General features: G+C 34.9%; 1 protein-coding gene across 14 annotated transcripts in view; it reads left to right on the top strand.

The window, feature by feature from the left end:
* Window positions 1-13,868, top strand: part of foxp1b (forkhead box P1b) — a 489,011-nt gene that overhangs the window by 334,305 nt on the left and 140,838 nt on the right. For all 14 annotated transcript variants that reach the window (XM_060835708.1, XM_060835701.1, XM_060835700.1 and 11 more), the window contains one exon: window positions 10,659-10,796. In XM_060835708.1, the coding sequence (XP_060691691.1) occupies window positions 10,659-10,796 (138 nt within the window). The remainder of the gene's footprint in view (window positions 1-10,658; window positions 10,797-13,868) is intronic.

The following is a 13,868-nucleotide window of genomic DNA, read 5'->3' as shown; positions in this document are numbered from 1 at the left end:
GTTTGTAAAATACTATCAACTGAAAAGTTAAATGAAACAAATTTAGGCATCCTGTTTTATTTATCCTAAAGTCTGAAGCAGGTAGCTGCAACCTTCAGTTTTGGAACCATAAAATAATGCAAGCAAATGAATAAAAACCCTTTTAAAAATAATGTATTTCTGATGATTTTGAGTCTGAGCAATAAGGGTGTTGAACACTTGTGCTTTAAAATGGCATGGTGTTCTTCACAGAAATAAAGGTAGTGATTTTATTATACAAACATTGCACAGTTGCTTTCACCTTGATATATTTAGCCATGAGTTGGTGTGTTACCATTAAGAATTTGTGAAAATGCTGTAATCGCTGTTTCAGGTTTGTAATTTTTAATGTTGTGCTTTCATGGAATTTCATGAGTTGTTGTAAGCATGCCTTGACTTAAGGAAAGATTTTTTTTTAAAGAGATGAAACATGATTTGTTTGCATGACTTACCCTTGCTACTGAAGTCAACTTCATTATTATTAAAATATTTCTGAACATGGTAAACCAACAATATCAGAAAGGTCAGCCTCTCTGATTTTCTCTGGGGCTTGTTATTTTGTACTTTTCAATTTTATTTGATGTCCTGACAAAACAAGATGACATGAGGAAGCATACATTAAAATCTGATTTTCATCTAACCTGTTACAACATTGGCAGCTTAATTTCTGCTGCCATTGATAGAAGTTGTCTCTTTGTGCAATTACTTTAATTGCCACACCACTCTGAAAAAGGTTTCTTTCAATGCTTCCGATTTGTCTTGATTTGCTTTTGGCTTTTTGAATTCATTTTGACCTCTGACAGTTCAAGAGCATTCTGGATAGAGTGTGTCTTCATTAGGAGTGAATCAGTGAATAGTGAAATCATCAGAGGAGCGACTGATGTTTTCTCATTAGAATCTAATTTGCACCCTTTTGCTTAGAAGTGATGTATAGCCTATCTACCCAAAGGATATGTCTGGTGCAGGCTGTGTGCTGCACTCTCTGTGTTTAAACTAAATAAAAGTTTAAAAGTGTTCAATACAGAACCTGAAACATTCAGCTTTCTAATGTCAGAATGACTGAAATGAGCAAACTGTTATGCTAAAATTCTGGTTGGAATGTAATAATTCAGATGCATGCATGAGTACATATCTGAGATTTGTAGCTTCTGACTGAACATCTTGGTCGTCCTGATTTGATTACCAGTCTTCTTCTTGTACTTTGTACTTTTAATACTCCTCCTAGGATATTCTCTAGCAGCCTTTCTATTAAAACCTAAAACAGTATATAATTATTTGTAGAAAATCTTTTGGTTTTTGTTGCACTTCTTCAAATCAAGATTGACATCTTATCAAAGTAGACAGATACATACCATTTCCTCTGCAATGTAGTGTTGAACAGTAACTTTAAACATCGAAACTTCCCTTGCAGTAACAGCTAGAAATATGCATTTTATATGTTGCTGTAACCAATTAACTAAAAATTATAGCCCCGTATCTACGCTTCCAACCATTGATTTTGTCCCATAACTTGTAAATCAATACTGTCGGCGTATTCTATTAATTACATCATTTACCTTGTCTTCAGAAATATATGTAATATATTTTCCTTATTATAATGGAGGCTATTTTCAATTAAATCTTCTGCAGGCGTGTAGAGCAATGCAAGGCACATGCATAGGCTACTGTGTACATGGCCCATTAACTGTTCTCCATTTAATGATGATTGAATGAAAATTAAAAATTTAAGAGACTGATTAAACAGCTGGGGTAAACTTTCCTTCATCAAGGAGCAGTATACTGCTTTTACTGTTGTGATGCTAAAATATTTCAGAAAGGTCTGAACTATCACTACATTATTCTGCTGGAGTCAATGTCCAGCATTAAAAGAGATGTAGATGAACTAGCTTTTCACACAAGGCTGATGTTGCTTGTATTGTTCTTACAATACATTTAGGATATGTACCTGTTTTTAATATGATGTTTTGTGGTATGTTGGGATAAATGTAGCATTTTTTTTAAAGTTTGCATTTCGCTACAAATCTGGACTCCCATTTGTTTTTCATTGTTTCTTTTGATTGACTATTGGCTTTTCCACTTTTACAAATCTGTATTGTATAATGTTTGTGCTGGTATGTAATTACTATTTCGTATTATAACGAAAGTCAACATTACTGAATATATATACAGACCATCACTCTTTTGTGACATTTGCATTAGCTGCCAACTGTGAGTGAAGAGCGTTTGAGCCTATATGAAGAGATTACCTGGCTGTAAAGATCACCAGAAATCATCCTGATGGGAGGTCATTTTAGATGATCATTGCTGTCAATATAACATGTTTAACAGCAATTTCAATACATCTTCCCAGACATGAAAACATACCCCCATTCTACAAATGCCTAAAGATCCATCATGGCAGGTGATGTGTGTGCCTTCCTTCTGTTCTCGAAGTGCTCTAACTGCCCTATTTGTTCACACTGCTCAGTGTGCAGGGGCTCATGCCTGAGAAACGGTTTAAGTTCCCAGAATGCATGTGCAATGGACACAATGCCTACTGTGTTTCCTTTGTGAAAATATCCTACAACTATCTAGAGTATGCACGGTATGCTTACCATACTTAAGTTTTCTACAGATGCAACAAAGCCAAATCAGTGGTCCTGAAAGCGAACTCTGAATATTGCCAACCATAACAAAAGATTATTTTACTGGTCCTTTATTGTGAGGCAAAGAAAACAAGAGGCTATGTCTTGGCTCATATTTAAACTCCTGATGAAGGGCTTTTGCCTGAAACATCGATTTTTTTCCTGCTTCTCGGATACTGCCTGACCTTCTGTGCTTTTCCAGCACCACTCTAATCTTGACTCTGATCTCCAGCATCTGCAGTACCCACTTCCGCCCTGCATATTTAAACTGTCTTTCCCACTCACCCCCAACTTGAGTGCCCTCTGCCCTGTCCAATCTCGCTTGGATGCTCCTGCTGGCATCTGAACTGATTGGTTGAACTTGCTGGACTCTGTCACCAGCGAAATGGCCCTAGAAGTGTGACTGCAAGCTGCCGATGGCCAGTGCTTCCTTAGTGAAGCTGGCATGCCACTTTGCTGGGGCTCTAATAGGATGTAGTAGTTTGCGGGTCCATGCCTCAAATTGGACACAGTCTGATATTTCCTTCAATGGCAGTGTTAGAATGGCAATTATGAACTGAACTGATTGTATAAAAACCAAGCTAAAAATCTGTAAGCTGCTTTGTGAATTGTTAAAGCTTTCATGGACAATATAATATTTTAATTTAATTTGCTGAAAGATTTGAATAATGTTTTTCTCGTCACTTGAAAAAAGCTGCTGAAAGGGCACTTTCTGCTACCGTAGTAAAACATTTGGCACGCATTCACCTTCTTTTAATGGTGTCATTTTTTTCAGAATCTGTATTTTGTCTTTTATAGATGGCTACATTCTACAAAAATGTGATTGATCAGCACATGTGTACAGCTAATCTCCCCTGTAACAAAATATAGTATGGTGGCATCAAGGCTTTTTTTTAGTGGGACAGGTAAAATAAATATGCTTTGTGTTGTCAGAGAGATCTTCGATTTTTGATCACATTCCTAGGTAATGAGTTTTATATTTTCTCTTTAAAAACAAACCTGCAAGCTAAATATCATTTGCTTCATTATACAGGATTTGTAAATGTCAAGATTGCACGTTGCATTTTCTTTTTTTATAATAAAGTCATTTCAGTAAGGTCATTTTAAAAAGTTTATTGCCTTTGTAAATAATTTCTGTGTCTGACCTAGCGCAGATTATTTAAAGCAAAAGCCTGAAAAATATCTCTTGCTTATTGAATAGGTAATTATTGATTGCATGTTAATATTTCCTGGTTTCCAATAGTAATAGAATCTACTGTTGCTCTGATTTGTCTTGAATGTTAATGCGATTAGCATTTTACCTGGCACAAAAACATGTTGTGTACTTTATTTACATTTGGAATAACTTTGATTCTAGATTGGGTCAGTTTTGTTGTTTTATTTAAACTTGATTCATGAAAAAAATCTTAAGTTTCATCTTATGTAATTGCAGTGACATTGAAACCTCAGACTGACATAAATTGCAGTGACCAAGTCATTGCTTGAATTATTGAAAAAGCAGATGCAAGTAAAATTTTCAGTTTCTTTGTTAAATTTATTCCAGTGTAAGCCTTGTATTTGCTTTAAATGTAAACATTTAATAGTGGCATCTATTTGTTTATTAATAATCTGAAAAATGATTTTTGATAAAATACCTTTGAATCTTGGAATATGGTCATATGAAAGGCAGTGAAATCTCCAAATGAAATGGTATTCATGCTTTTGGTATGACAGAGAAAAGGATTTCAATATTGATTCACTTTTGAAGTAAATCTCTTCTATTCTTGTACTGGAGCATTGAAGTTATGAATGGAAACAAGAATAACATATTTGTGGAGAGCATGAATATTGTTGAAAGAAAATTACACACTTCAGCTCAGTTGTGGAAGAGGCCATAATAAGTTAAGCAGTTCTCCATAGGCAAGCAGGGAGGGAAAAAACAGGGCAAGTCACTCTAAGCCAATTTTATGTACTAGTTGTTACCTAGATGAAGATGGCATCCACAGATGAGCAGGTTGTCTAAAAGGCCTATTAGAATAATACTTAAAAGTTCATGTAAAAGCTTAACTCTTGGCTGCAAATATTACCAAATATCTTTAAGTCCCACTTCAGCTGTGTCATTCCAATAAGAAAGAAAGTTTGATCACTGTTCCGTTATTAATATCCTCCACAGAGCAGTACAGCAATAGGTTTTGCAGGGTTAATTATTATGCAGTGCTAATACTATCTAAGAAACTACAAGAGTTTAATTATTATTTGGATTGAAAGGGTCATCTATTGGTGCAGGATTTGGAAAATCCAGTTATGTTCCTTTCCAATAAAAAATATAGTGAAGATACGTCTTGCTCTCTTCCAAATATCACTTTAGATCAAGGTGTAGTTACTCCCATATGTCTCAATTGTATAGTCAATAAATATGGTAAAAACAAAAAGAGTTTTCACTTCCCCTTGTTCTCTTTTATGTTGTGAATTCCAGAATAAGTATTCTTTTTGTTGTCTTTCTCTTGCGGTTTCGGTATATGTTAAGAGCTGCAACAACATGCAAATAAATATATTAACCTTTAGGAAAGATGTGTAATCCAGATGCAATGACAGGCAAATGAATCCAATCTGGTTGTGCAATGGTATTCTTCCTTCATTTTGATCAGAAATTGATCGAGTGTAACTTTTCCTTGTGTATCAGGTTTTAACTTTTAATTGCTGAAAGATTATGAGAACTGGAATTAGCACAGAATAATTGGATACATATTTTTGCAAAATAAGTCTACAGAGCCTCAGTCAAGTATTAATATTTTACCTGATTAGATATTCACAGACTACATAAATATAACTAGCAATAAACTACTGTAATTTCTAATTCATTGTAAATTAGTCCGGTCACTTGAACTCCGTTGGTGTTTACACTTTGTGACTAAGGATGGCACTAAAACTAATAATTTATGTAGAGCAAGCGTCTTCTTTGTGCTCGATAATATGAATAATGAATGTAAAAAAGCTACTTTATTGTTAAAGATGAACACGGCTCTAAAAGCGTTAATTGCTTCTGTTCTGTTTTTGGAGAACTGAAGAAAATAAACTCATGTTGAAGATCCAAAAAGAAATCCGACCATCAGGCTCAACAGTGACAAAAGTGATTCCTTGATCTTATTGTGAATATGGACGTATGATTAGGAAATGTTTGCAGGCTTCACAATAAAACGAAAGCTGTAGAAAATAATTTTGGCAGAATTTAAGAAACTAAATATGATATCAGTGTTCTCCATGAAGTCTCACAATCTGAAGATTTTGACAGGGTTTCATAATGTGATAAGTACCTCATAACACCAGTTGTAGTTCTCTTTTATTTTACGTTTTCATCTATTTCTTCCCACATTACTAAATTAATGGCCTATTAGCTTCCCATCAGAAGGAAGTTATATCTTATGTCTGGGGCTGTTTGTAATTCTCTTAAGATTAAAGTGGTGCTGGAAAAGCACAGCACGTCAGGTAGCATCCAACGAGCAGGAAAAATTGAAGTTTCGGGCAAAAGCCCTCCATCAGGAACGTCGATTTTCCTGCTCCTTGGATGCTACCTGACCTGCTGTGTTTTTTCCAGTGCTACTCTAATCTTGACTCTTAGTTTCCAGCATGTGCAGTACCCACTTATGCCTGTAATTCTCTTAATATCACTCTAGAAATCTATGAATTTATGAAATGGCACCATTTATCATGTGCATCTAGCAAACACATTATTTGTCACATATTTTACCTACTGGCACTTTGCATAAAGCATTCATGTAAAACTTGGGAAGCAACTTTATATCATTAACCCCTTCAATTTCATTTTATGTCATTTGAGTTGTCATCACCCTCATCAAATTTGATATTTTTGGCCATTTCTTGTAATAATATTCTGCTTACTTATTAAAGATGTCCGCCCATTAATCCATTGATTTTAAATCTTTTACTGTGCACCTTAATCAATCTGAACAGATTTTCCCAAAGTCACACGTGATTTTCATGTCTGCATGTGATGTCCCCAAGCTGTCAAATTTCCAGTGCTGAAACTTTCAGTTCTGAAGAAGTCATATCAGACTCAAAATGTGTTAATTCTGATTCTCTTTCCACAGATGCTGCTAGACCTGTTGAGTTTTTCAAACACTTTCTGTTTTCACTTATGATCTGTCTCTGCTTGGTAGGTTTTGGTTGCTGGACATGTGCTCATATACCTGTGGGCTGAAATTTAAGATCAAATTTGTTGCAAAATGCAAATAGAAAACAGGTTAAGTAGTGAAGTTAATCTATGGTTTAGTTTTAAAAAATAGACTTGATTTATCTCACGATCCAATTTGTAGCTTTGTTCAAAAGTTGCATTCTCTGAATGGTGAAGTGCAGTTTATTAAAGTTTAACGGGTGAGCAGGATATCTTTTAAATTTTAATGTATTAATTTATAAGTCAAGTAAAATATTTGAATCTTTAAACAGTATCAGCTAAAGTTCATTAGGACTTTGCTCAGCTCTGAGTCAGAAGATCTTGGGGTCAAGACCATAAACCAGGCTGGCACGTCGCAGCAGTATTGATGGAGGTTGTTTCATCAACAATATGGAATTAATTCATGGTCCAGTTACTTGTCACGTGAATGTGGAAGATCTCACAATGTTATTTGAAATTAAGCAGGGAGTTCTGGTACCTTGACCAGCTTTCTCCCTTCAATCTCAACACCTAATTTAATTTGTTGTTTATCTCTCTTGTAGTTTGTGATATCTTGCTTTATAGATTCTCTGTTGTCAGAGAAAAAAATGTCAATTACATTTCAAAAGTAATTGGTTGACTTTGCACTCAATGTGTTTTCAGGGACCTAAAACTCTTTGGCTATGGCTTTAAAATTAAAACTTAAAATAGTATTTATACATCAAGGTGTTTAGTTATTCATATTCCATACAGATAAGGCTTTAGGCACAAGTGCAACTATTCACTTGAGGCAAGTTATTATTTGTAGTTTCGGAAATCTGTTGGGTTTTTTTTATTGAAGATATGAATGTAGTTACAACCAAGTGTCAGTCACCACTTTTAATTTGGGAACATCCAATATACAATCCATGTATAAAGCACCCACAAATACAGGTTGTTCTCTCTCATAAATTTGATAGTATTTATGAACTTGTGATGGATTAAATATATGATTGATAGATGATAACTGCCTGGTGGATTGAGCAACTCATCCAATTAATGAAGTCATATCTGGGCTTGTTAACAAGTGAGTAGACCTTTTTGGAATGAACAACTTAGTTCTATCACAACTTTCATTATCTTAAAAGCAAATTGATTTTTATGTTTCTTCAGGAAGTAGCAGTATAAGTTTGCAAGGCAGCAGATGAAAGGTCTGTGTTTTTAATGGATGTATGCCTTTGGATTCTGTTGCACCACTTACTGCATGATATAAATTACTGTTGAAAAACTCATAAGGTCACAAATAAAATTTCATACAGGAAAATACATCACACTGTGGTTGTTCTTTTAACTTCAAATCATCTTTTACCTCTCGAGTTAACTCGTTATTATCTGTCTCTGCTTTTTAAACTGTTTTATCAGAATCCGATCTTGCTTATCTGATTATCACCAGCCATGAACTTAAGGTATGATGTATTTTAGCATACAAAATTGAAGCATTTTATTTCACTTTGTGAAATGAAATTTTTTTTTCAAAATCAAGAACAGGTCTTTGAAACAAATGTTAACAATTTATCTAAAATGTTCTTTACCAAATTATGATGAAGTAAGTTGATTCAGTCATTTATTGCAATATATTTTATACATACATAATGCAGTTCATAAATATCATAATGTTAAATTTAAAATCTTGTAAAAGAAATGTTACTTTGGTTAACTTTTTCTAATTCAGTATTTGTTTTGTTTAGTTTCACTTTGTAAGCTGGAATTTTTACAGTGTCTTGAGTGTAGCATTATGTTGGTGAATGGTTAGTAACAGATTTGTATATTTTGTTTATCTTTTGCATAAACGAACCTTCTGTTACAGCTTCTCTACATTTGTTTATAATGTCCAAAGCTTGGGTTATATGTTGTCGTGTTAAAGGATTCCCTACAGTGTGCCTTATAGCAGTTTTCAGTCACTCAACAAGGGATTAAATGGCAGTAGTTGGAGTGATCAATAGGTTAAGAACAATACAATCATTCTTGCTGCTAATGACCTCTGTAGTAGTGTGTAATAAAGTGTATGTTATAATAGCCTACTGCCAATGCTGCATGCTCTTTGATTTCTGACATTAGTTATTGCAGAAAAGACAATAGGATAGCACTTGTACATTTAAAGTGTGAACTTCTATTACCCCTTCACCTAGAAAATAGCTAGTAAACCTGGCAAGTCCAGATATTTTAATAGAAATGAATTAGTATGATGGAGAAAGAAAGCTCTGTGTGGAGTTTAGAATGTGCCTTCATCTGTCTGACCTTCATCAGTGATTTAAGTTCGTCGAGATTAGTGATGCTGAGAAATCAGGACATCAGTGCATAATGACTGTGAAATTAGGAAAGTGAATGCGCTATGCAAATGGAAGAAGAAATCAGCGATAAAATAGAATTAAGAGCTCTTAACGACAGAAATACTGAAATGCATCATCACAGCATCAAGATGCAGAAGTTTGTTTGCTGAATCCTGTATTAGGGTTTGTTATTCAATACCTTTTTAAATCCTTTCACTGTACTAACCTATTTTTAGGTTCGAAAATATCCCCCCAAGATGATATAAAGCAATAGATCAGATTACACTTTCATATTTCTACTATTGTGTGATCAATGGGAATTTTTATTTGTGTATGAATGCATGGAAACGAAATAGAATTTAGGAATAGTATCCAAACATTAAGCTATATATCTTTGAAATAATTGTGACATTTAAATAAATTCTACAAGCAATCAAATGTATTTTAATCAGAGATAATAATAATACTTTCCATCTGATAAAACATTTTTAAAAATTCTGTGTTCAGTTTTATAAAAAGCATTGAAAAAGCTTTGTATTTTGATAAGCTTGAAATTTATATCCGATATCCCAACATTTCAACAAACCGTAATGATTGATTTAAAAACTGAGTTTCATTCTACTAACGTGCAAAATTTATGATAGTGTTATGAAATGTTAGCATGAAAATAACAATGCAATGTTGTTTGAGACAGACTGTCATTTTAATGTCGGCTTCATTATCAGAACAAGACATCATCCTTCATACACAATATGCAGGTTTTACTCTGTTTCAGTTCAGAAGGATGTCCATGCACTTGGACACATTAATAGTTGCAAATGTGAAATGCTATCAGGTTCATCACTGTAACTGTTTGTCACTGAAATGTCAGTGAGAAAAGCTGCTTTGGGTATGTCAGCAATATGAAATATCTGGCACTATCAACAACCACATAGTTTGAATCAGTATATGAACAATTGAGATCATACTGGAGCCTTCTTTTAAGAAATAGCAATGTTCACATTCAAAACTAGCATTTGTATTAGTGATAGCTTGATATTAGTCATAGAAATATAAACACTTTTTCTCATTTCTACTTTATATAGTAAGTCTGCATTTTTCATAGTATTTTTTTTATAAAGCTACTGTGCTCCATACAGGATTTCATATTTTGAAATACTATAAGTATTGAACCATATTAATTGCTAAAACTCTGTTTCAGTCATGGGATTGGAAAGTTTTTTTATGCCATGTGTTTAAGAGCAACCAACCTCTGTTCTTTCGTCCAATTCCTGTCAATCACTGACCCAGAAAATAAGGACAAAGAGTACATGTCAGTGCCTTAATAAAAAGAAAATACATAACTTTCGGGTTCAATCTTTGCTAAGATAAAAAGAAAAAATGTTAATATACCATTTCATTGCAGTTTTTGATTGAATCATGTTGGGATACAGCTTGAAACTGATATGACAATCTCAGCACTTCACTCAGCAATTTTCTGCTAGATGATAATTGTTATAAATCCATGTACAACTTTAGAAATATTTTGTTCCTTATTCTCATGTGTTGTGTCTTTAGGTTCCAGTATCAGTGGCTATGATGACACCTCAAGTGATAACTCACCAGCAAATGCAACAGATTTTACAGCAACAAGTACTGACTCCTCAGCAACTCCAGGCTTTGCTTCAGCAGCAACAGGCTATCATGCTACAGCAGGTAACTTCACTATCGGCTGTTAAATCAGGTTTACAATCACATTACCTGAAAGAACCCAGTTCAGTTTCAGTCAAAACTGGATAGCATTATTTATGTAACTCTTCTCACTTATTTAAAATCCGACAGGCAAGCAAATTTTCACATCTAAATAGTAACGAACATTATGTGTAGCTGCCTAATTCCACCTCTGTAACATTGCCTGTCTCCACACCTGCCTCAGCCCATCTGTTGCAGAAATTCTCTTCTGTGCCTTTGTCACCTCGACTCTCAATTGTTCCACTCCTTTCCTGGCTAACCTCCATAACCTTCAGCTCAACAAAATGTTACCACCCATAACCTATCTGGAGGAAATCCTACTCATCCACCAGCTGTTTCTCTGTTGACTTACATTGGTTTCCAGCCACCAATACTTCTGATATATAATTATCATCCTTATGTTTATTCACGTGTAAGGCCTTTTTTCTTGAACTTTGTAACTAGCTTCTGTCCAGACCACTACTCTTATTCCCACAGAATTCTGTGTTTTTATGAGTCTAACTCCCTCTGCATCCTTTTTATTGATAGCTAATATCTTCTGTGCTCTGGATTCAATTTCAAATCCTTCCTGCTTCTCGTTTCTGTTTCATCTTTAAGATAATATTTAATGCTCACTTCTTTTACCATCTCTCCTCTAACTTCATTGGCTTGGTATCCATTTGTCAGATTACACTATTGTGAAATGCCTTTGATTTGTTTTCCCATCTTGAAGGCACAGTGCATGCCAGATCATTTGACATGGTTTTCTTATTGAGAGGGACACTTCTAGCAAGATGGAACTTCTACCTAGTACATATCTACCTCTCTGAGTTCAGTTTCAAGATCATCTGCACATTAGAGGCAGATTTCCCAGTGTCTAATTTGTCATCACGCCAAGCAGCTGAAACAATGGGCCAACCATACCATGAGGCAGAGCCATCAATCCAACAGCCTGAAAGATTGAAGTCATTTTTAAAATAACATTGGCTTCAAATCTTGGAAATTGTACATTGCAAGACTAATGCCACAAGTTCCAATATCAAAAACAACCTAATGTCTTTTCTATTTACTTTTTAAATGTTTCGCACCAGAGCCTTACAAACACTCCCACTGTTCCATGCTCAGCATTATAAAGCTGCACTGTCCATTTTAAAATTTGATTTATGTTTCATTGCCCTCTACAAATCTAGCAAAGAAAAACTTGGTTAAGAGGGTGGGGAATATCTAAACCATTGTCTTTCATCAAGGATGAAAAGTCTCTGTAACAAGTATATAAATTGTGTATAAAATCTACATCAGGGTGTTACTTATGTACACTACTTTGGATGACAATACTATCCAATTCATCCCACGTCAACATACAACTCTGCTGTGTTCTTTTACTGATTCAAGTGCTTTGCTGAACTGATGAGCTTTTGCAGCTATTCTGCATGAATATCTTGCCAGGTATTATAGTTAAATCATGTGCTATGCGACTATTCATGTGAAAGAGATGCTTTAGACTTTGATAGCATTCTGTACAATAGCTACTTTTTACCTTTACTTGGTTCAATTCCTACATTGCTTTAATCACTTATAATCCAAAAATAACCAGCATGTTCTCATTATAACTCCACATGATACATCATTATCTTTTACCAGAATGCATTTTTAATAATTCTTTTATCAATAAAGTAATTATTTTAAATATCAATAATCACATTTTGTCCATAGAATGACTGTTGGTTGCATTTGGCAGAAATGTTATGTGGCGGTATGCATTTAGCGAAATGTTGGTTATTACTTTACATGTAGTAATAGAGGGAGAGAATATTCATTGCAGTTGTACTTCTATCCTTTTCAAGACATTGGCAGACGGTGCTTGGACGAGACTATACAATGAGCTGAACAAAAAATACACTCCATAGATTCCTTTACACTGTACATATTATAGGATTCTCCTTCAATCCATTATCAGGTTTTCCCCTTACTACCCTGTTCTAACATTAAATATTATGATATACCTTAGATAATTCACTTATGTAGATTTGGCACAGGCCAGATTTCTCAGTGGAATTTCAGTGTATTCTTGGCAGAAGGTAGCTAGGTTTTTTTAAGGGTTATTGACATCCCACTCCTTGTTGCCCTCAAGCACTAAGCCTAACTAACAATGGACATTGCATTCTTGTTTCCATAGTGTATCACATACCAATTTCCATATAATGAGCCCTGTTGTGTTAATCCTGATTTCTTTAAACTTCGTTTGTTGTGTTTTTATTTTGTAATTTTGTTTAGGCAGTTCCTTGACATTTCCAGGCATAGGGGATAAGTTTATTATGCCAGTGCTATCACATAACAGGTCACTAGAGGACAATTTTGAACTCTCTGGCCTGTTTATCAAAAAAGAATCATGGTGTCACAATAACTTACCTGCAAAGTTCAGCTCCATCATGTTGGTAGCATTGTCATCATGGTGACAATGTTGGTGTGAGCACTAATGTGCATGCAGCAACAGTATGCAGAGTTGGCTGATCATGACATCAGGCAGCATGTAGTACGAATTTGATATCAGATTGGTAATTTTGGGCCCTCAAATCTACTTAGCAATCAGCCTTAAGCATGCATGACTGAACATGTGTTCTACAGCTTGCCAAACCCCAACATGCATGATTTAACGGGATTATTTGCTGCTTACATTCTGCTGGCTCTCTTTGAGTTTGTGTTAGTACTAGACATTTGGAGGAGTTGACAGTGTTTGATAGAGTATACAGAAAGTGGTGTGGTATGTGAGAAAGACATTGCTTGTGACTGCACCACTTGCTCTTAATTGTAGGATCTGTAAGGGCAGTTCCCCATGGGATGATCATTAGAATCAGTTGGTGCAGAGTCAGAGACCAAGAAAACCAGCTGCTCACAGAAGGAAGAGGATGGGTGAAGCACTCTTCAGAGGAACTCTTACCTACTATGTCTTCTAAGAACAGTTCCCATTCTCTAGCTCGTGTTTGTGATTCATCAAGAAAATAGTTAAGAAGTACTGTGCAACTTCTTGGGACCAGATCTGCAGTGTTAGGATGGGCA

This window comes from Hemiscyllium ocellatum, chromosome 14 (assembly GCF_020745735.1).
Source record: "Hemiscyllium ocellatum isolate sHemOce1 chromosome 14, sHemOce1.pat.X.cur, whole genome shotgun sequence".
Taxonomy (NCBI): Eukaryota; Metazoa; Chordata; class Chondrichthyes; order Orectolobiformes; family Hemiscylliidae; genus Hemiscyllium; species Hemiscyllium ocellatum.
This window is presented reverse-complemented; position numbering and strand designations above follow the sequence as displayed.